Genomic DNA, 20,720 nt, shown 5'->3' on the forward strand with positions numbered 1-20,720 from the left:
AATGCTATCGCAAGACTTATGTTAAAGCCTGTTCTTAAATCCCCTTCCGATTATCCCACCTTGCTCTGCCTCCCACCGTTGTACTTCATCCTCCCATTCCTCTTCTGGTGTCATTTTTCTGCCAAACTCCTGATCTAACGCCCTCATGCGCTCCTCCCGTTCGAGTCGTTCCTGCTGGTCATACTCTTCCTTATGATCTATCCACCTCTCCTGAATATCCGCTATGCTACCTAGATAACCTCCTTGCCGAGTAGCTTCCGCCCAAATAGTATCACCCCCAATTTCTGTAGATCCAAAGGTATAACCCGTAGCTTTATCAATCACTGACAATAGCGATATCATAGACTTTTTGTCTTCGACGGCCAGAACTTCAAACTCGACCAGCCCGAAATCCATAATTAGATCTGCAATTGCTTCATTCAAACTGGCAAACTTTCCGCCTAGTAATGTTGGCGATTCTCTTTTTATCAATGGTAGGAGATAGTTGAGATCTTGAACTTCGCTATAGAAATCGAGATTGAAGTCTGGAATGGTTAGCATGAGCTGCAGGCACGCCATTAGAATTACAAATACATAGCCTCACCTAACTTGCCGTAATTACTCAGCAAATCAATCTTGCTCAGGACATTGATATGCGGTAGATCCAGCTGCAGCATGCTTCGCAGCGCAAGCAATAATACGGAAATATATTGGGTGGGTGAGGTGATATAAAACGAGTCAATTAGGTTAACCACAACAAGCCTATAGTCTAACTTTTGCAGTTTTAAGAACAATGATCTTAATGAGTGGTGATGCGTGAACAATTCGACCTGGCCAGGGCAGTCGAATATCAAATAATCGCTACTTCCGAGATTCTTGATCTCCTGCATGAAGTCGTCCCAATTCTGTTCCAATTCCTCCATGGCACGCATTATTCCGCCATTGGGACCAAGCCCCTCCTGTGACATTATATCTTCGATGGTAATGAAGTTCCGTATGTCCAGAGCTGGATCATAATTCGTATGGTCATTTGCAGGATCAAGGTTGATTACCGACGTTTTGCGACCAATTGCCGACAGAAACTGAAGCACTTAACCGCAGATGCATTAGAGACGATGTCACAGACTTCCCTAGATCAATCTGTACATACTTCCTGAGCAATAAGTCGATTTGCCGGATCCTGGCGGACCGATAACCAACTGATAGGCAAGTATTAGTAGCTTTCAATATTATTCCCAAAACTTTACATACTTGGGCAAAAGGCATAGCTGTGACTGAAAACAACAAAATATGAATACCAGAAGACAAATAACAGCTTGCAAAAAGTGAACCAGTTGTCATTCGATCAGTAACTAATTGAATTTACCCCATGGCGGGCGCTGCCAGACGTGATACAATATAAGGTGTTAACTATTCAGCGTTTAGTGCACAGTTGGGTTTCAGCAATTTTTTCTAGATTTCGAAATTCGCTGATCACGAGCCTTACAACGACTGAATTGTTGCAGTTTGCGGGAGAAGAATATACATTTTGCGGATTTAATGGTAAAATTGCTTTTGTTTGGTCGTAAATACCGTCACAATTAAAAGTATGTATGGGTTCTGTAGTGGTGCTGGTGCTCTCCTACCGTGGCGGACGAATGCGTTCTAACTGCCTGTTTGCAGATGCGAGCTGTTTCTATTGCTTTGACTATCGTCGCAGCTGGTGCTGGTAGGTGCCTATTTTTAATTGCATATTTCTAGACTTATATTTATGGACTATAGCCGCCTATGTTATATCGTTTGATTACCGCCGTCGAAATTCTACCGAATTCCGCAAGCAACTGCGTCGAAATGAGCGCAAGCACCAAAAGAACATTGAACTAAGCAAGCAGAAAGAATTACAGCAGTCCAAAAATGAGTTGAAGGGTCTTATTGTCCAGAGTCTCCAGGAAGAGCCTACGTCAGTTAGCAGTGCGGAGGAGTTCGAGATGCAGATGAGCAAAGAGCTTATGAAGATCGACTCATTCTTACATCAAGGTCAGTTTATGTCCCGTAGTCGTAGGGTAATAGTCTGACAGTTCGTATAGGAGAGAAGAAGTACAATGACATGGTCGTTTCGATTTACCGTCTTCTGGTTATACACCCGATGCCTAAACAGATTATTGAAGCCTTGAAAGATAATATCCCGAAGGTTAGCTGCTTGACAGCAATATGAAGACGTGCATTAACTGACAGTACTATAGGAAGTATTGACTCTCCTAAACGAAGCTGTGGAGACCCTGCCTATCCCTGGCTATAACGCTACCGGTACCCCAACAACAGTCTCGGAAGCGACTGCGGCGCCTCCTACGGTCGAATAGATGATGTAACGGTAACAACTTAGGTGGCTATACATTGTATGACAAAGGCAGGTTGTCGAGTAAGATTACTGATGGAAAGGAGCTGTGCTAGATGTCGTATGCTAATGGTCGTTTCTACAATTGTAAGATATTGCTACTAGTGTGGGTTCTGGTCGGTTTTGACGAGTGTACATTTTAACGTTTTTGGTATATAAACACTGTAAGGGGCCGGATCAACTGGGTTTAAGCTCGCAGTATTCATGTTCTCTTGGTTCATGTATTACTTCTGGTGTTGTTTTACAAATAATGTTCCAAGTTTGCAATACACAACATTTTCTCTCCTCTTCATTTTCATAATTGCGATTATGTTGGCTTGAACAAGTACGGCCGGCTTCCTGTGGCCGATGGCTATAGCTATTTCATATCATTCATGCAATAACGGGGCAGGCGCGATAGGCGCGTGTTGAACCCTTGGAAGTAGCCGCACCAACGTCAATTTGGATTTTCCTGCAGGGCGGAACGAAACCCCTTTATTGGTCTCCATTGCGGCGCGCCTCATCCTGGGCCCTGAGGTCGCGTCCTCACTTTCGACGCGTCTGTGAAAGATTGTAGGTCACCACTCAGACACATGTCCATCGGGCAACATCATATATAAGACGTGTAATAGTTTCATATCTGTACATTCAGAAGTCAACTGCAAAGTAGCTCCATGTATTCGCGGTGGGATCATACGGCAATCAAAGTAATATGAAACTGAGGCCCGGCACAATAGGGATGATAGTAGGGACGATTCTACTTTGTCCAAGTACGCTCCTTAGTGTATGGTACTACGAATTAAATATTGACTTCTGCAAATAGTATTATACTGCGCCTATTTTGATTATCGGCGACGGCACAGTCCTTCGTTTCGGCGTTTGATTCGAGATCTGGTGCGGCAGTACCGGAGAAATGAGAAACAGCAAAGACTACAATATTACCGGGACTTGATAGATAAGAGATTAGAAGAAACACCGATTCCAACAAGTGAATGGGAGGTCACGCAATTCATCGTGCTAAACCTAACTGAAGGTGAAAATCAATGCGCGAAAGGTTGGCTCAATTTGTTGGCTAGAGCATGCAGTCTAGATGGAATCTAACGGTGACATCTGTGTAGGAAAGTACGAAGATGCCGCATTAAACTATTACGTTGCTCTTGACGCATATTCATCGCCGCACGAGCTAATGCCATCAGTCTGCTCCGACAAGGTAAGTTGCTAAGTACATCGTTGACATTTCAAAACTTACGCGGATAACAGAATGTGCGAGCCATCTTACGAACGCTCGTGAAAGTCCGTCCGTTCAATCCATCAGAGCCGAGATACCGGACTTCACTACTAGTTGCATAACAGGGAGCTATGGGGATTAACAATGGGCTAACATTACGATTTCTAATGCATTTGTAATATAGGATATTCAGTTGTTATTCGGGATATATGAGTTATGATATGGAAACGGTTAGGGGGTTTGGTGGTGATATTTCTTTTGCGAAGTAATTTGTACATTAGCAAGCCCAGATTGCAACCGGGATGTAGGACAATGTGCGCATTGTGCGTTCGTCGTTATATATATCTCTTTATTAAAGCGCCGTGGTATTATCAATGTGCTTGACTTGATCTTTACGCCTTACTCTTACCCTCGCCCGGAGCCAACGACCGAATGATAATGCCGTTATTTACCTGTGCATTACCTTCCAAACCGACCTCCACATCTCCGCCGTAAGATATAGCCAGAGATGACCCTTTACTATTGATTTCGAGCGCTTGAATCGGTCCCGGATATCGCGGATATTGGCGTAGACGCTTCCGAGCTTTATAATCCCAAAAGCAGACCAAGGAGTCAGCTCCACCGGATACGAATGTGCCGTGTAGAGGATGAAATGCTAAGGCGTTGACCGGATATACGGTATCCATATCGTCTTCCACAGCTCGATGACACTTAAATGCATACTTCTTTGCCTGAACATCTGGACTGGCGTCGAAGAAATCAACTGCTATTCTGCCTTCAATCGAGGACGAGGCGTAACCTTAATCATACATTAGTACAAACGTTACTGTGATGCATCAACCACCGCCAAGCTGTACACACCATCGCCAGTAGGAATACATTTAATGGCCCGTGTCATATATTTCAGGCTACTTTCCCTTCTCTGGAATGGCTCATCCATGTTTCTAATGTCATATATATGAACCGCTCGACCCGCCATTCCAACGACTAGCAGATTTCCTGTGATATCCATGGAAAATACTTTATGAGGTAGACTAGAAGCGCAAACTCGGCTGCTACTTCGGTAATCGTGAAGCTGCACTGTGCGATCCCAGGATCCTGAAACAACTAAGCCAGATGGCCTGTGGAACGAGACGCATTTGATCGCGTCGTCATGAGCACCAAGAGTGCTACATCGGCCACTCTCCAAGTCCACCCTAATAGTTTGTTAGCATAAGTTTCAGCTGTAATTAAGCTCCAGGGCGCACATTCGGACGCGGTTTTCCAATCCGCCAATATATGCACTCCGGCCCAACTCGTCCCAACAGCAGTCCAGTAATGGCGCAACACCGTCGACCCTTGTAAGTAACCTTCCATTTTCAATGGATGTATCGTAGAGGCTTAGTGTAGAGTCCCATGAGCTCGCAAGTAAGAAGCTGCTATATCGTTCGGATGGATTGAAGCGTACTGCCGATATTATATCCGCTGGTGCGTTCTGAAGCTGGACTAGATGAGAGTGAGTATTATTATAGAATACAAATTAGCTCAGCAAGCAGATACTTTACATTGCATCGACATTATACGTTATACTGCCAATAAATTATAGCTGGGTTTGTCTATGGTTCCAAATGTGTAAAGCTGTACAAAGTTTATTGCACATGTTTACATCGACGTGCGGCTCGTAACCACAACAACGACTGAGATCCTCTCTAATTCGAGTGCGCTCATTCGCCCTGGAACAAGGGTAACCAAGGATGGCAAGATCCAAGCCGCTTGGACACTTCCGGGGACGCGTACTCGACTGTGGGTACGGAGGATAAGAAACGGTGTTCGAATAATAGAATTTTCTCTATCACCATTATGTTCCTGTTATTTGTCTAATATGTATATGAATATATACATACATATGAGAGGCCAGCTTCTTGGAGCTGGCCGTTGTTTCTTGTGACCCATGGCAGGGCGCCACAAGACATTTTTGTTGTACTTTCTTGCTAACTTTGTATGTCTGGTCGGCCGTCTAATACAAGTAAGTGTGCATTCCACGGCTAAATTGGATAACCCTAACCTTCTCGTGCTATAGGTGAAGTTATGAGTTATGACGTACTCGGGGAGTCCCAAATCAGTGTAAGTGCAGCGAAGTGGAAACCTGGGACGATCTCCTGTGTTCTAGACGCGGCATTTGACAACTTAAATTGTTTATGAAGGTTCCCGGCTCATTTTATTTACAAGTGCTCTGGAGAACTTGATCTGCAGTTTGCTCTAATACTCTGGAGTAATATTGAATCATGTTTGGTGCTATTTGCGCTGGTCGACCAGGTACGGCCTAGATTGTTCTCGGGACAACTTAGTGCTAATATTGTTCCAACAGTGCAAACAAACTTACAACAAGTTGACGAGACGAAGTTTGTTTTCCTAATTGAAGATGGAGCGCGAGTGAACCATATAGTAGTCTTTCTACTGCCTGGAAGTAAGGTTCTGTTACTGAATTAGTTGATAGTGGCTTTAATATTCACTTGTTTTTAGCTGTTCTTGATCCAAGCGTTGCGGCGTCGGTTTACTTCCAATGGCCTGGAAAACCATTTCAATTGCTAGGAGCGTATGTAGCTTAATCGCTCGTATCAATTCTACAGGAGTACTTACTTTTTCGCTAGCATAACGAATTCCAAGCCATCGGCGATCTTTCGCGTGAATCAAAGCTCAAGCTCCACAACATCTACAGCGACCACGTCAATAGATGACATGGTAGATGACATACCGTCCATAGAACAAATTACGATATCTCTCGGCATTTCAATAGAACCCGCCGCCCAGGTCGAAGCGCAGGTTAACGAATTACGTGCGAAAACGAATGGCAACACAACGGCTTTAGTTACGCGGACCCAACAGAAGTCGCCGGTTGATCCGAATTCCACAGCCGCATTGGCAAATAAGATTATGTCTCATGCATTCAACTTCTTGAGCGGATTTGCTACGCCGGATGGGATGGTTTCGTTGAAGTCGTTTAATGACTGGTGGCAGAAGTTTCAAGTGAAGTTGGGGCGGGATCCAAACTTTTTGGATCGATTAGAAGAATAAGGACGAGAGCTAATGATGGCGTGTATGATATAATCGATCCAACGTGAACTTCAGCTAGAACGTTCGCTATCCCGAGTAGGATCGCACATAGATTAGCGGAGAGGATGTTCGAGATGCCTGTGCATTCTAGATGTGATCTCCAGGTAATTTGGCTCATTCTCAGGAGTGATAACTCCATGACGCACCAGGAAGTCAAGCGTCACTCGTTGAAACTGTTAGCTTTAACAGGACCTAACATGACAACTGTACTCACCCAGTGCAGTATTTGGCTTGTAATTGCCGACGGCTAATTCTTCCTTAACCTATGGAGATGGTTAACATGGGTAGCTTCGGCCAAAAGATGCCAGCCTACCCTTTCTAAATCCCATAAATAGAAGTCCTCTGCTTCACCGTCAACTGGCCTCGGAGGAGGAGTGTCCTCGGTGACCTCCAAGTCATAGCAGTACCTAAGTCCTCGTTAGGCCTACATACACTTCTGTCCCATAGAACAACTTACTGTACTTCCGGCTGCAAAAAGCCACTCTCCCCGCCAGCAGAGCTCGTTCGAATATAGTAATAGCTTACATTTCCCACGCTTCGTGCCTTTTCTTTTATCAAATCCGGATCAAAGCCGGCTTCTTCTCCGCACTCCTTAATTAGCGTGTCAAAAACACCATACGGGTATCCAATTCCTCCGGCGACAGTGTTGTCCAACATACTTGGGTACGTGGCCTTCGTACGCGATCGCCTGGGGACCCAAATCCTCAGTGGTTTGGAGTCAGATGCGGCAACGTATGCCGTCATGTGTACCCCATACGTGACGAATCCAAAGATGGCGGATGCCGACCTCTCGATGGTAAAGTATATCTCCGACGACGGATAATATATCGGATACAATTCGGATCTCCAACCTGTTCATATGATTAGACGTCATATCAATCAGCATCATGGCTATCCACCTGCCTTCCAGAATCCTAAACTTGTTGTCAATCCGCCATTTCAACGCAAGATCGTTCATCATCTTACTCCTCTTCTCAACCGTGTCAAATTCAGGCCGAATGCTAACTCGTTGATCAGCATCACTGACAACAAATAAATCATTTAGATCCCGCAAAGCATCAACGACGAACGGTAAAAGGTAGCCCAAATTAGCCTTAAGATCATGGGATGTGAATTGATAAAGCGAAGATGCAATGATCTTGTGGTCTGGAGAGTTGGGATACGGAAACGAGTCCGCGAGAGCAGTCAGCTCTAAATTAGTTAGCTTTGGCATTGACCGCGAGTCCTGTTTCTTGTCTATAAAACAACAAATTTCGCTGCCTTCAAGGAGCTCAAAGAAACAATATACTAAGTCACGCAAAGCGCCAAATAGTGCTGCAGAACGCTAGACCATCCCAGAGCCTTGCAAAAAAGTGAAAGCAAATGCCCCCTGTCGGAGTCGAACCGACGATCGCTGCATTGCACAATTCTAATATACGAGTGCAGCGCCTTACCAACTTGGCCAAAGAGGCTAATGCTGTTGATCTTCTGGCTCCCGAGCACCATACAGTTAATGCACTTTGGCTCAGGGTTAGGGTATAATTCAGAGTAAATGCGAGGTCGTTTTTCTGACTGCAAGTGGAGTCTTTTGCAATGAAGTCAAAAATTATTCTGAAAAATTTGTTATTGACTGAATAAGACTAGGCACGGTCTGGTTAAATAAAATGCAAAAGTGCACAGTGTTAGGAATATTGCCGAAGATAATCGTGGCGGTGCGCGAAGTTGTGGCGCATTGCCATCCAAAGCAAAGTGTTTAGTCTATAACACCCGACGGACCCCGCAATGCAATATCCCTTGTATCTTACTCAGCCTTTACAACGATATTGATTGGAATAATATGTTGAGTTCACCGCACGAGGACCCGGCAGCTACATCACCTATGGATGTAGACGGACAGGAAGGCGGGTCGTCGCCAGAACAACAGAAAGAGCAGGCTGCAGTAGAGACGAATACTCAGATAGATGATACACAAGCCGAAGAGGCGCCGTTAGAGGAATTAGAGGTTGACATGGATTTTGTTCCACCACAAGATCCGCAGTTGCCAGCCCCTGAAGGAACGGATCCGGGTGGCGTGCAAATGATGACGGTTAACGGTGTAGAGATACCTGTTTTTGATGGTACGGGCGGTGACGATTCTGGGGCTCCCGTGCCTGTGATTCCGGGACTAGGTGCTAGGAGGGATAAGAGCCTAAAAGAATTTCTTGGAATGATGGAAGAGTTTGCACCAATTGTATGAGTACAGGGGGGCTGACGTCGAAGAATAATGAGCTAACTAGCAGTAGATTCCTGATGCTGTGACGGACTACTATTTAATGAAAGCTGGGTTCGAATCTTCAGATATTCGGATGTGCGCGAATGTGTCTTCTTTAGTCCGTCGTTTCAATGCTAACGATAGAGATAGAAAACGATTATTAGCTCTAGCTACTCAGAAATTCGTGTCAGATATCGCCACTGATGCATACCAATATTCGCGTATTCGATCGGCCTGGTCCGCAGGCTCAGGATCATCTAATCCCGCGGCCGCGCCGGGCCAGTTCCGAGCCGGCATGCCACCTAGATTTGGAGGGGGTGGAGGCGTAGCAGGCGTAGCCGGCGGTGGTGCTGCTGGTGGCGGCGGTAGCGGTAGCGGTAAAGTCGTCTTGACAATGGAGGACCTCTCAAGTGCGTTGGCGGAATACGGTGTTAATGTTCATCGACCAGAGTTCTATAGGTAAACCGTCAGTAGAAAGGATGGACATTGGCAAGTGTGGTGACAATATGCTGTAACTGTACATAGGAATCGGACTACTTCGAATGGTTGTTGAGGTGTATTTTTATTTGTAATTATAGAATTCACTTTATCGTACATGCAATATTAATATGCGAGTATTGTAGATAACTGTAGCGCCAATCAAGCTCTCAGATCCAATGCACAAAGCGAAGGCCATTCGATTCGTATTTACAACACCGTCATGTGTCCGGCGCCGCCGAACGACACAAAATCAATCGATATTAAGATTAGTGATGGTTGGAGTCCTTCAAGCAACCAAAAAGAATAAAACAAAGCATCCCAAACTCTCTTTCTATACATACCATGACTATAGCAATAGACAAATACACAAAGAAATTCCAAACACCCATAACCCTAATAACTTTCTAAACCGTCTCTGCAGTGCTTAATTGAACATATCTGTTGTTGGATAATGTTCTAACGTGGCCATTGCCAGCACCAGGTTGTCTCCTAAACAGGCTCCATCGGTCACGCGATGCGTTTGACGAATCTAAATCCAGTCGACCCTCTTCGGTAGCCCATCGGGGACGCTTCCATCGCTTCAATGCGAGCGACGAGGCAACAACGCTCACAGAACTTAGAGCCATAGCACCGCCAGCTGCCATGGGAGGTAGAGACCAACCAAGCGGCAGGAAAATACCCATTGCAAACGGGATCATCACGAAGTTATAAACTGTAGCCCACAAGAGATTCGCCTTGATCCGGTTAAATATTGTACGGCAAAGTGACAACGAGACTGCGGTGTCCATCAGCAACGTATCAGGCCGCATAAGAACAATATCTGCGGCCTCCATGGCGACATCAGTACCCGTTGCCATGGCAAGACCAATGTGGGCCGTGGCTAGAGCTGGCGAATCGTTAATTCCGTCTCCAACCATAGCGATCACGGCATCCGGCGACTCAATTTGCAGAGTACGAATGATGTCCTGCTTCTCAGATGGGGTCACGCCCGACCAAACTTCTGACTCGGGAATCCCAACTTCGCGGGCAACACGAAGAGCAGAGGGTCGCTGGTCACCAGTCACCATAGCAACGCTGATTCCCATCCTCTCAAGTGCTAGAATGGTGCCTCTAGCGTCCTTGCGGATGATGTCGTTAAGGGAGATCATGCCAGCATATGCGCCCTGGATAGCGACATAAATATCTGTCGACGCAGCTTCAACTGACGACTTTAGGATCGATGATGAAACTTCGATATCGCTGTCTGTCATAAACTGGACGTTACCGACAACTAGGGAGTAAGGTTCAGTACCATGTTGGACAACGGCCCTGATACCTCTACCCATGACGGTCTCAAAGCTGGACGTCTGAAGCTCTTCGCTCTGAAGTTTCGAGGTAACTTCGGTCTCATTCTCCCCAAGCATACGGTTCGCCTCTGCCACAATAGCTTTGCCTATAGGATGCTCACTGCTGCACTCCACGGCACGTACTAGTCGCCACCAGAGCTTTTGCCTGTAGTCCGAGACTTCCCATACAGGAGCCTTGCTATGCGTAACGACTGACATCTTGCCGATAGTAAGGGTTCCGGTCTTATCGAAAACGACTTTAGTGACATGTGTAGCTTGCTCAAGCACAGCGCCGCCTTTAATAAGTATACCATTTTGGGCACCTACGCCAGTGCCAACCATGACAGCGGTAGGAGTACTGAGACCCAGAGCGCAAGGACACGCGACAACAATAACGGAAATGCAGAGCTTCAAGCAAACCATGAACTTTCCCTCTGACGACTTGAAGATGTCCGGCGGCGTGCTCAAAACGTGCGACAGAATCATCCAGACGATAAAAGTAACGACAGCAAGACTAATGACGACAGGAACAAACTTCCCGGCCACGAGATCCGCAAATCGCTGGATCGGGGCGCGCGTAGTTTGTGCTTCTTGGACAAGCTTCACGATCTGAGCAAGTTGGGTGTCCTTGCCCGCGCGGGTAACACGAAAGTCTAGACGTCCAACGCCGTTGATAGTACCGCCTATAATAGACGATCCAACATGCTTTTCTACTGGCATCGGCTCGCCAGTAACTAAGCTCTCATCCATGTATGAGTCTCCAGAAACTACGATACCATCAGCAGGAGCCTTGGCACCTGGTCGCAAAATGGCGATATCGCCAACCTGGATAAGCTCGGACGGAATCTCACGTTCTGCAGCATTGACGGCAGTGTTCTTATGATCCGCGTAAATTGTAGCCAACGATGGAGTGAGCGAGAGTAGTCTCGACAAAGCGGCGGAAGTTTGGCCCTTTGCACGATTCTCAAGATATTTGCCGTAGGTAATGTACGCAATAATCATCGCCGATGTTTCAAAAACGGTATGTGGTGGATCTTCGGATGCCGTCGCGATCGAAACCAGTATGGTGAAGCAAGAAAACATGTAAGCTGTAAATGTGCTCAGAGAAACTAGCACGTCCATGGTGGGTGAGCCGTGCTTCATAGATCTATATGCTGACACTAAAAAGCGCTTGCCGATAATAAACTGAACCGGAGTCGCGAGAACAAATGAAAGCATCTCTCGCACATGTAATCCGGGGATAATGAATGTAAATCTACCAAAGTCGTACGGCCTGTACCAGTATGGGAGGACCATGTTGAGAAAGAAAATGGGGACGGCGAGACATGTTGCTTGCAACGCTGCGCGGCGCCAGGCCTTAATCTCTCGTGTACGTGCGAGAGACTCGATCTGTGTAGTGTTGTCCAGCATATCAGGCAATAGCGCATCGAATCCGGTGTCGTTGATCGCATCGACCAGATCCCTTACGCCCACTTGCGACGGATCGTATTTGACTTTTGCTTCTTCCGTTGCCAGCGCGACCAGTGCCTCCTGAACACCGGGGCATGCTCGAAGTACGTTTTCGACGGTTGTGGAGCAATTTGAACATGTCATACCAAACACCTTGATGTAGACAACTTCTAATCGAGATTGCTTCGCAATATCGGCGGTGTCGGAAACGTCGGAAGGAGACTGGTCTGACTGAGATGACAAAACTTGTGCATCGAAGCCGCAATCCTCGATTCTGACGACAATATTAGTTTCGTTCACCAAGGAACACAGAAGACACGAGTACGTACGCCTCTCTAATGTTCTCAGGAGACACGACATCGACATCGTGAACGACGGATGCTCGCTCTGTAATGAGAGAAACTGCGACAGACTCAACACCAGGGACGGCTTCGACCGCAGCATTGATGGCTGCCGTGCACGCACCGCACGTCATGCCTTGCACAGCAAACACCGACGTGACGGTCATCTTGGACAGTTCGGATGACAGAGCGCCCGCCCGGAGTGGAGAACGTGTATTTTTGCAGAAAAAGGACTGGGCTTTTGTGAGTTTTCAGTGCCAGGGAAAAGCTCGAAGGTCTGGAACACGGGCCGTGTGGCTTGACCCGTGTGGCGTCATCGATCTGATAAGCCCACAGTCAATGACGGTTATGGGGCTATCCGCATATGGCGTTGTTTCGGAATTGCAAATTACGTCACTTAAACTGCGACCAGTCGTAAGAATGTCAGCAAGAAGTTATTATAATAACTAATGTAGAATGTGAGCATCTCCGAGCGCTACAACCAACGTGCAATCATGGGCTTCCTGGCACAGGTCTGGATACTCCCGACACTAATCGTTCTAGAGTCCTTCGGCGCCCCGACCAACAGATAGGTCGAAATACGCGACGACGATTGTTCTTCTCTCGCACCCATCCACACATGCCGCAGAACTCCAACTCGGTGAGAACACGGACGGCGGACGGTGGCGTCTGCACTGTCGGTCCAGATTTCTGGGATTATTGGAAACTATATTTTTCGCGCGGACGATCAGCCGTGATATAAGCGTGGGAACAAGATTCTTATAGCCCTGTGCTGCATGAATATGGTAATTTATTTTGCTCGTAAAAGTGTACTACGTCATGAGGAACAGACATAGGGATAAGATCTGGAATGCAATGACGCAAGAAGAGAAAGAGCATTACATGACTACGACGAGCGACCGTGGGAACAAAAGATTGGAGTTTAGATTTGTCCATTAGATGTGACAATGACTGAGACAGGTAGTATTAGTAACAGAAAAAAATTAGGAAGGAAGCTTTAGAATAAGTTAGAGGCCGTCAGAGTATGCTCAGGGTCAAGAGAACTCAGTTCGTCAATCTGAAGTCTGAATGCTCAGCTCAGCGGCAACGCCTGCTGTACACTTGGTGCAGTGCAAGGCAGCCCATGATGACAAATCGCGCTGGGGACGCGTCGCGTCTAACTACAGCACTTAAAATTATCAATTGCTGGTATTAATCAACTATCCACATTCATAATATGGCACCTCGATCAAAGCGGTCGAGAACAAATCAAAATAATGCGAGAAAAAGATTTCAGATTAATCGAAATTTGATTACCAGGCTGAGAATGGGACTTGCGACACGCTTTTGGATGCCCATGCCACGGCGGATGAAGCAGTCGTAAATGAGGATGACGACGCACATTTGATAGACCACAAATTTATTGAGGAAGAGATGTATGTGGAAGAAGTCCACTGGGACAACGGAGAGATTGCTGAGAAGCTGAAAACGCTGAGAATTTCGTATTACTCGAAAGCCGACAAAAACCTCAAGTATACTACACGTCCTGGAGACTCCGAAAGGACCATACGACGATGGAAGGCGAAGATGAAAACAGCTATTCGTATGGGATCATTGTTGGATTACGACTTTACAGTTTCAAGTGGTTCGTATTGCAGTGATCAAATTACTAATACCGGTCAGTCTTTACCAAGTAGAGTCTTGAGATCACGCGACTAACAACTCCAGAACGCAACATTACAGAAGGTAACGCTACAAGCGCTAAGCCTTCCCTAGGTGATTTACTGGCTAAAGTTGAAATTCGCATGAAAGAAAGAATATCAGCGACAGAAGAGAACCAACTCAATGCGCTGAGCCTCTACTACACTGATTTACTGAATGGCAAAAAGAAAGTGGAAACGTCTTTAAGAATTGCTAGATATACCTTTCAGAACAGGGGCCCCCGGGCCCTTACATGACCAGGGTCATTCGTGGATGGGCAAAATTGTTTGCACAGACAGGATCGTCGCCGCCACCTGGCGAGCGAGGCAAGCACAAGAAGCGACAAAGTGCTTTTTTGTTTGTGCATTGTTCTGTTTATTATAGCTTAGGTTTGGTTATACTGAAATAAAGTGGACGCCATTCAAGTGGTCGAAGCTAGTATCTCGACCGAACCCGAAGACCTGAGGCGAAAAGCAATGAAACACATTGTGGAGACAGTAGGTTAATTAGTGCGAAAGCAGTATCAAGCCAATAGGCGGACAGGTGCGGTTCCATTGCTGCAATATACTTCCATGGACGGAGTAACACCTCCAAAGCATCGTCGGCGTTCATATTCTGGCTCTTTTTCACTTAATTTTGCGTAGTGTGTTCTACATTCACGGTCGATCAAATCGTCGCTTTACCTCACCGTCTAGTTATGCAATGGCTGGCCAACCGGATGACATAACAAGATCGGAACGATGCTCGCCAGTCAAACTGCCATTGTGGACATTTGCAGAACTATGGGATTGCACAAGTTTCTACTCCAATGACCTGTAGATGCTGGCATTTTGGGACTATTGATTATTCTCGGCCCGTACGGCAAGATAACATCAAAGCTGGCTGAACTCTGTCATGGGCAGTCCAAGAGCGCCTGGCCATATATATATATACTCAAACTCATCTCCACCTTCAAGAGCGAATAAGGAGTATGATAACAATGTACAATATTTCGCCCTCAAACATGCAATCACCCTAGAATGAATCTGACAACGTCGCAGTATAACAGTGTTGTACAATCCTGGCAATGATCAGTTGAGCCAGCTGGATTATCTAGGATACAGTTCGTTGCCTACAACATAGTTAGATTGTATCGTAAATTTATGGACGGGTGTAATTCCGTACTTCCGCTTCTTTGTACCAATGCTGGAATCACTCATTGGGCTGGTCTCATCAATATCCATAGCCTCACTGGCGTCGTCAACGCCAGGCGTGTCTTTCGCTGCATCCTTCGCACCAGGCGCCATCAACTGCTTATTAATCATCTCAACTGTTCGATTGTATTCCTTCACCTCTTTGCTTTCACGAATGGCCTTCTCGCGAACTTTCCTCGCCTGGTTATTCAAATCATCGATTGTTTCAGCGCACCGACTTGCCCATGTATCGATTACGCCTTTCAGTCGGGACATGTCTGATTTATCGACCACATCTCGTCCTGCAGTTACCGCCGATACATGAACTAATTCCTCTCGCGTGTCCAGCGTCGCAGATATCAGATTCGCGTAGATACAGGATACCACCAACGCGGCCAACGCTCTCACGTCCGGCAAAGACAGTTCGGACAAGAGTGTCGAGTACGGTAACGTGTGTGATTTACTTGCCAGCGAGATTAACGATAATTGCTTGAGCTTTGTAGTTTGTGCCTCAGTGAGAGCCGGCAGTGAAGACTGATTCGCAGTGTAGTCTTGCCATGTGCCAGATGCGAACAGACGGAGGAGGTCGACGTATTTCTTCGTTTGGTCTCCTGCCTGGAGATGTTGTATCAATGCTGGCGAACGTAGGAGATATGCGAATGTGAAGAGATCTGGTGACGATGTCGCTCGAGTGACGAGATCCGCTGCAGCGGAAGGCGAATTGACGACAGAAAGGAGCGCGTAGATCGGGTGTTGCTGCTGCATTGTCGTTATCCGTGAAGAATTGGAGAACAATGGACCATTTATAGTAAATCTAGCAGCCTCTAACAAATAATAGATTCATATAGTTGTAATTGATGACTGCTAAGCTGCATACAATAATCGGTCGAGAGTTGCTGTCCAAACCTGAGAATTACCCTATTCCATATCCAAACCTTAATCGATCACGAATCGAATTTTCATCTTCATTCTCAACGAGAACTCCAACAGTCGACAACTGACGTTTTGGCGCCAACAGCCAGCATCAATCAAAGGCTGAAGAGTCTACTAAAGGTGAAGTTGGTACATATCACCTGCGATTACGGTAATAGGCAATTCACAGTGGTGAGGTGGCTCGAGACCAAATTAATCTCAATTCGACCTGATTATTCACAATGCGCGCTGCGACTGTCTTACTAAGGCGGTCGGCCTGGAAAGGTACTTTAGCCCATTATTTCTCTTCAATTGCTTCCCAGGTTGCTGATGGCAGGTTGCATAGGTCCGAATATCGTCCCCCTTCCAATCTCCAGAGCCAAATCCGAGGGCATACCAATCCAGACTGCCGCTCGGTCATGTACGGTTCTACCGTCATTCGTTGGTCTGACATTTCAGGTTCACAATGGCATAGAGTTTTTCTCATTTAAGATTACTGAAGAGATGGTTGGATTTAAGCTAGGTGAATTCGTGCCGACGAGGAAGCGGTTCTCGTATAAAAGTGAAAATAAATAAATAAGATGTCGCAGGTATCGAATACAATTGGTATGAGCCTAAAATGGAAGTAAGGCGATGGATAATTGATTCAGAACGTTTGACGACAGTTTGTACATATTATTGGTACGGTATATCGGGCGCTGGTGTATATTTAGCGTTAGAATCTTGGAGTTAGTAATGCATCCTTTGCGTTCAGATGGTCATTACACTCCACAATGGTCGGGTTATGTCAAGTAACGGATCTCTCATTACCGGTTCGCTCCCCACAGCGGGATTTGCGGCGCCGAGGCTGTAACAATCATTAATTATCGGACATCAACGATAAAATCAGATGCCGTAGAGGGTCTATGATATCACAATAGTTTTGGATTCCAAAATATGTTGTTGACCCAAGTTCGGAAGTACACTATAGTATTTCGTCGTCAAATATGAGATCATTAGGTCGTCACTGACTGTTGTCAACTTGTCCCACGTTGTATTTTGACCGCAGTTACAGGCGAGTTGTTTTAATTTACTAAGCTAAATGCCTACTTCAACACACGTACGGCTATCATTGGTGTCCTTTCAAATTGTGTACCCGCTGGTAGTAATGTTGTGAGGTTGCCATATCGCGCCAGGGCATGCCAATTACTCACTCGTGCGGCGTAAAAAAAATGCAAAAATGGCTAACTTATACTTAAGCGTCCGCTGTTGTCATTTCGATCTTTCATACTAACTCCCGTACCTCATCTCGACCATCTTCGATTGATAATTGTCGCATTTACTAGACCGATCGTATAGCAGTGCAGATATGTCATCAGCTCCTGTTACTCTTCATTTACGCGCCGAGTCGAAGCCACTGGAGCACAGATCGGCTTTAACGCCTACTACTGCGAAGCAGCTGATTGATGCTGGATTTAATGTCATAGTTGAGCGTTCCACTCAGCGCGTGTTTGACGACGCTGAATTCGAAGCGTAAGGTTTACTGTTAGGCATGCAAATACCTGCGACACTATGACTAATTGATATATAGCATTGGTGCGCCTCTAGTGGACGAATTCAGCTGGCCATCCGCTCCCAAAGACCATTTGATCATCGGTTTGAAGGAACTTCCCGAAGAGTCTTTTCCTCTTGTGCACGAGCACATCCAGTTTGCTCACTGCTACAAGAACCAAGGCGGCTGGAAGGACGTCTTGAGCCGATACCACAATGGCAACGGCACACTCTACGATATCGAGTTCCTGACTGATGATAAGGGTCGTCGTGTCGCTGCATTCGGCTTCCATGCCGGTTTTGCGGGTGCGGCTATTGGATTACTCAACTGGGCGTGGCAACTCGAGCACGAGCAGCCGTTGACTGAGGTTGAGTGGTATCCTAACGAGACCGCCCTCGTCGAGGACGTGAAAAAAGCGGTTGAGAGTGCTGTTTCGCGAACGGGCGCAAAACTCCCCTCTGTTCTCGTAATTGGCGCACTCGGCAGATGCGGATCTGGTGCGGTGGATCTCCTTCGCAAAGTCGGTTTGCCGGAGGAGAATATCATCAAGTGGGACATGGCTGAGACCGCGAAGGGTGGCCCCTTCGAGGAAATTGTCCAATCGGACATCTTCATCAACTGCATTTACCTCTCCATGCAGATCCCGCCGTTCGTCACCATGGATACTCTTAACACCCGGGAGCGTAAGCTCTCCGTAATCGTCGATGTCTCAGCAGACACTACGAACCCATTCAACCCGGTGCCCGTGTATACTGTCGCAACGACATTCAAGGAGCCCACTGTGCCAGTTGAGCTAGAGAATGGTCCCAAGCTCTCAGTTATCTCGATCGACCATCTGCCCAGCATGCTACCTCGCGAGGCCAGCGAAGCATTTTCCGCCGCGCTGTTGCCATCGATCTTGGAACTGCCCGATCGCGAGAATGCTAGAGTGTGGACGGAGGCTAAGGACTTGTACAAGAAACATGTTGCGCGGTTGTGAAGGCTTTGACCTGGTTGTGGGACTGGACTGTGGATTTGAAAAGTTTGCTGGTATTGCTATGGGTAGCTTGTAGAATATAGTTAGGGTAGTTGTCACTACTATTGTTTCTAGAAGCATAGTCGTGAACTATACTCATTAACATGCAAATAAATACGTACAAAACTAATTGCCACCAGCATCCCAGACGATAATGACGAACAGAAACGGCGTTATTATGCGAATTACAGAACCATCGACACGACAAACACGATTTCCCCGCCATGCCAGATGATACACCAATTTTCTAGAGTACTCAGCTCACCACACACCCCACAAATTCAAATTCTCGTCAGCAACGACGGCGATTACAAAAAATACTCCGATCTCTGATTCCGCTGAGGCATAAGCCGCGTGTCGTCGTTGACAGCGTTGAAAATGACAAATTCGGGCTTTAAGTTATCGTCGCCAAGTCTCATTATACTCGCAACGTTGCCACACCTGTAGCAGTAATTTGGTGCCGACCACACTGTAACGACGGATTTCTGCTCAAAGTGGTACTTGAAACCTTCTTGGACTAGTTGATGTGCTCGGGCGACTAATTGCAGACCATTGACGTGATTGAACTAGACCTGTCAGCGAATACGATTAGAAAGAAATTACTATAGAATACCTCTGCAGCGACTTTCGCCCCGAAAATCCAGCCAGCTCCCCTTGGTGAAACGCCCCATGTGTCAACGTCATCCGGATCGGACCAGACTAAATCGCAAAACGCACCCTCCTGCGGAATCTCTTGTGCTCGCGCGACAACCCGGATTTGATCCAACGTGCGGATCTCCGGACTCAGACCCCCATGGACGCATAGGATTCGGCCGTCTATAATGGCTGCCAGAGCTATGAAGTCAAATACTTGGCAACAATACTGCCACACGCTAGCACCACCGTATTTGTTGTGGCATTCCTCTAGACAATGTCAGACGGTATGAAAGGAGGAGGAAATTGTGAATGATGCACGTACCATAAAATCCGTAGACTTGTGTGATTTGTCGCGATTCGTGATTACCACGGACAAGAGTTAATCGTTGAGGATACCTGGTAAGATTAGCAATTGACGGGACAGTGAAAAATCGCTGATGTCAACTTACTTGGCTTTCAGGCACATCAACAAAGTAAACGTTTCTAAACTGAAATATCCTCGGTCCACGAAATCGCCCTAAAATGCATTAGAACATGCTTCTAGCAAGAGAAGATTAATTTCTGTACCAAAAACACGTAGTTCACGCTGTCGGGTAGGCCACCTCCTACTCTGAAGAGCTCAAGAAGGTCGTGAAATTGACCATGAATATCTGACAATCGTGTAAGTATTTGTATGAGTTCTATCAGCAGCTACTCTGATCCAGATACGTAACTTACCACTGCAATGATGTTAGCAAAGACCTCGACCTACTATGCACTATGTATACATACCCGCAAACTGTTACTGGCGTGCTTACTGGCTGTATATTGGACTCTGTAATGCCATTAGCCAAACCGTCTCAATTCCCACCTAACTCTCCCCACAGAAACAATTCCCCTTATTCCATCCAAATAGGGTGACTATATCGAGAAACGAATAATGAATCAGCGTACCCTCCATTAGTAATTCCTTTACCATCTCGCATAATTGCTTCATTTCGTTCTCGGGAAGGTATTGGCATTTTTTAGTAATCTCCAACCATTCATCTGGACCCCGCGCCATCGTGACGTTTGTTGTTTATGCAAATGTGGGACCAGTTCTTCTGTATGGTGCTACCAAAATCTGATGTGCTCAACAAGACTGGCCGCGTGCGCAATTCCACCGTGCTTTGCTTTAATCCGCAATTCTGCACAATCTAAAATATATCCAAACGTAATCAGCAGCCAACGCTATTATCTGCGAGTGAAGAAGTCAGGGATATTTGACTGTTGAGTGCGTTATGTGTAATATGGTAAGCCCACAGACTCTGGCTCGTG

General features: G+C 46.4%; 13 protein-coding genes and 1 non-coding gene across 14 annotated transcripts; 7 read left to right on the forward strand and 7 right to left on the reverse strand.

The window, feature by feature from the left end:
- Positions 1 to 21: 21 nt before the first annotated feature.
- POJ06DRAFT_241531 (uncharacterized protein) lies at positions 22 to 1,350 on the reverse strand (the record flags this gene model as incomplete). Its single annotated transcript, XM_056186141.1, has 5 exons — positions 22 to 524; positions 584 to 1,069; positions 1,130 to 1,178; positions 1,231 to 1,294; positions 1,346 to 1,350. 5 exons carry the CDS (start codon positions 1,348 to 1,350, stop codon positions 22 to 24), a joined length of 1,107 nt encoding a protein of 368 aa, XP_056040353.1.
- Positions 1,351 to 1,422: 72 nt separating this feature from the next.
- On the forward strand, positions 1,423 to 2,749 carry POJ06DRAFT_263718 (uncharacterized protein). The gene is made up of 4 exons (XM_056188921.1): positions 1,423 to 1,687; positions 1,741 to 1,995; positions 2,046 to 2,149; positions 2,202 to 2,749. The coding sequence occupies exons 1-4, from the start codon at positions 1,642 to 1,644 to the stop codon at positions 2,316 to 2,318; spliced, it is 522 nt and encodes a 173-aa protein (XP_056040354.1). The 5' UTR covers positions 1,423 to 1,641; the 3' UTR covers positions 2,319 to 2,749.
- Positions 2,750 to 2,888: 139 nt separating this feature from the next.
- Positions 2,889 to 3,881, forward strand: POJ06DRAFT_263719 (uncharacterized protein). Its single transcript, XM_056188922.1, has 4 exons — positions 2,889 to 3,102; positions 3,156 to 3,386; positions 3,451 to 3,542; positions 3,593 to 3,881. Exons 1-4 carry the CDS (start codon positions 3,045 to 3,047, stop codon positions 3,680 to 3,682), a joined length of 471 nt encoding a protein of 156 aa, XP_056040355.1. The 5' UTR covers positions 2,889 to 3,044; the 3' UTR covers positions 3,683 to 3,881.
- Positions 3,882 to 3,952: 71 nt separating this feature from the next.
- Positions 3,953 to 5,117, reverse strand: POJ06DRAFT_271923 (WD40-repeat-containing domain protein; the record flags this gene model as incomplete). The annotated part of the gene is made up of 4 exons (XM_056189536.1): positions 3,953 to 4,359; positions 4,422 to 4,756; positions 4,808 to 5,045; positions 5,105 to 5,117. The coding sequence occupies 4 exons, from the start codon at positions 5,115 to 5,117 to the stop codon at positions 3,953 to 3,955; spliced, it is 993 nt and encodes a 330-aa protein (XP_056040356.1).
- A 707-nt stretch (positions 5,118 to 5,824) lies between these two features.
- POJ06DRAFT_271924 (uncharacterized protein) lies at positions 5,825 to 6,614 on the forward strand (the record flags this gene model as incomplete). Its single annotated transcript, XM_056189537.1, has 4 exons — positions 5,825 to 5,855; positions 5,908 to 6,006; positions 6,063 to 6,135; positions 6,191 to 6,614. 4 exons carry the CDS (start codon positions 5,825 to 5,827, stop codon positions 6,612 to 6,614), a joined length of 627 nt encoding a protein of 208 aa, XP_056040357.1.
- Positions 6,615 to 6,706: 92 nt separating this feature from the next.
- POJ06DRAFT_271925 (NUDIX hydrolase domain-like protein) lies at positions 6,707 to 7,866 on the reverse strand (the record flags this gene model as incomplete). The annotated part of the gene is made up of 5 exons (XM_056189538.1): positions 6,707 to 6,816; positions 6,868 to 6,916; positions 6,967 to 7,060; positions 7,111 to 7,504; positions 7,557 to 7,866. The coding sequence occupies 5 exons, from the start codon at positions 7,864 to 7,866 to the stop codon at positions 6,707 to 6,709; spliced, it is 957 nt and encodes a 318-aa protein (XP_056040358.1).
- Positions 7,867 to 8,016: 150 nt separating this feature from the next.
- POJ06DRAFT_t86 lies at positions 8,017 to 8,104 on the reverse strand. The gene has a single exon. It is a non-coding gene; the product is annotated as a tRNA-Thr (tRNA).
- Positions 8,105 to 8,321: 217 nt separating this feature from the next.
- Positions 8,322 to 9,441, forward strand: POJ06DRAFT_263736 (transcription initiation factor TFIID 23-30kDa subunit-domain-containing protein). Its single transcript, XM_056188923.1, has 3 exons — positions 8,322 to 8,862; positions 8,915 to 8,979; positions 9,034 to 9,441. The coding sequence occupies exons 1-3, from the start codon at positions 8,470 to 8,472 to the stop codon at positions 9,344 to 9,346; spliced, it is 771 nt and encodes a 256-aa protein (XP_056040359.1). The 5' UTR covers positions 8,322 to 8,469; the 3' UTR covers positions 9,347 to 9,441.
- On the reverse strand, positions 9,442 to 12,724 carry POJ06DRAFT_229133 (E1-E2 ATPase-domain-containing protein). The gene is made up of 2 exons (XM_056185774.1): positions 12,467 to 12,724; positions 9,442 to 12,411 (listed from the first exon to the last, which is right to left on the reverse strand). The coding sequence occupies exons 1-2, from the start codon at positions 12,643 to 12,645 to the stop codon at positions 9,768 to 9,770; spliced, it is 2,823 nt and encodes a 940-aa protein (XP_056040360.1). The 5' UTR covers positions 12,646 to 12,724; the 3' UTR covers positions 9,442 to 9,767.
- A 1,058-nt stretch (positions 12,725 to 13,782) lies between these two features.
- Positions 13,783 to 14,504, forward strand: POJ06DRAFT_46412 (uncharacterized protein). The gene is made up of 2 exons (XM_056191080.1): positions 13,783 to 14,135; positions 14,186 to 14,504. Exons 1-2 carry the CDS (start codon positions 13,892 to 13,894, stop codon positions 14,413 to 14,415), a joined length of 474 nt encoding a protein of 157 aa, XP_056040361.1. The 5' UTR covers positions 13,783 to 13,891; the 3' UTR covers positions 14,416 to 14,504.
- Positions 14,505 to 15,250: 746 nt separating this feature from the next.
- POJ06DRAFT_271929 (uncharacterized protein) lies at positions 15,251 to 16,095 on the reverse strand (the record flags this gene model as incomplete). Its single annotated transcript, XM_056189539.1, has 2 exons — positions 15,251 to 15,269; positions 15,323 to 16,095. The coding sequence occupies 2 exons, from the start codon at positions 16,093 to 16,095 to the stop codon at positions 15,251 to 15,253; spliced, it is 792 nt and encodes a 263-aa protein (XP_056040362.1).
- Positions 16,096 to 16,305: 210 nt separating this feature from the next.
- Positions 16,306 to 17,165, forward strand: POJ06DRAFT_263741 (uncharacterized protein). The gene is made up of 2 exons (XM_056188924.1): positions 16,306 to 16,527; positions 16,589 to 17,165. Exons 1-2 carry the CDS (start codon positions 16,485 to 16,487, stop codon positions 16,816 to 16,818), a joined length of 273 nt encoding a protein of 90 aa, XP_056040363.1. The 5' UTR covers positions 16,306 to 16,484; the 3' UTR covers positions 16,819 to 17,165.
- A 314-nt stretch (positions 17,166 to 17,479) lies between these two features.
- POJ06DRAFT_216460 (uncharacterized protein) lies at positions 17,480 to 18,839 on the forward strand. The gene is made up of 2 exons (XM_056185537.1): positions 17,480 to 17,754; positions 17,813 to 18,839. The coding sequence occupies exons 1-2, from the start codon at positions 17,591 to 17,593 to the stop codon at positions 18,750 to 18,752; spliced, it is 1,104 nt and encodes a 367-aa protein (XP_056040364.1). The 5' UTR covers positions 17,480 to 17,590; the 3' UTR covers positions 18,753 to 18,839.
- On the reverse strand, positions 18,840 to 20,715 carry POJ06DRAFT_263748 (Metallo-dependent phosphatase-like protein). The gene is made up of 7 exons (XM_056188925.1): positions 20,358 to 20,715; positions 20,176 to 20,238; positions 19,992 to 20,074; positions 19,874 to 19,941; positions 19,747 to 19,820; positions 19,402 to 19,691; positions 18,840 to 19,354 (listed from the first exon to the last, which is right to left on the reverse strand). The coding sequence occupies exons 1-7, from the start codon at positions 20,464 to 20,466 to the stop codon at positions 19,097 to 19,099; spliced, it is 945 nt and encodes a 314-aa protein (XP_056040365.1). The 5' UTR covers positions 20,467 to 20,715; the 3' UTR covers positions 18,840 to 19,096.
- Positions 20,716 to 20,720: the final 5 nt, after the last annotated feature.

The sequence above is a fragment of the Lipomyces tetrasporus genome (assembly GCF_029532465.1).
Source record: "Lipomyces tetrasporus strain NRRL Y-64009 chromosome Unknown POJ06scaffold_13, whole genome shotgun sequence".
Lineage (NCBI taxonomy): Eukaryota > Fungi > Ascomycota > Lipomycetes > Lipomycetales > Lipomycetaceae > Lipomyces > Lipomyces tetrasporus.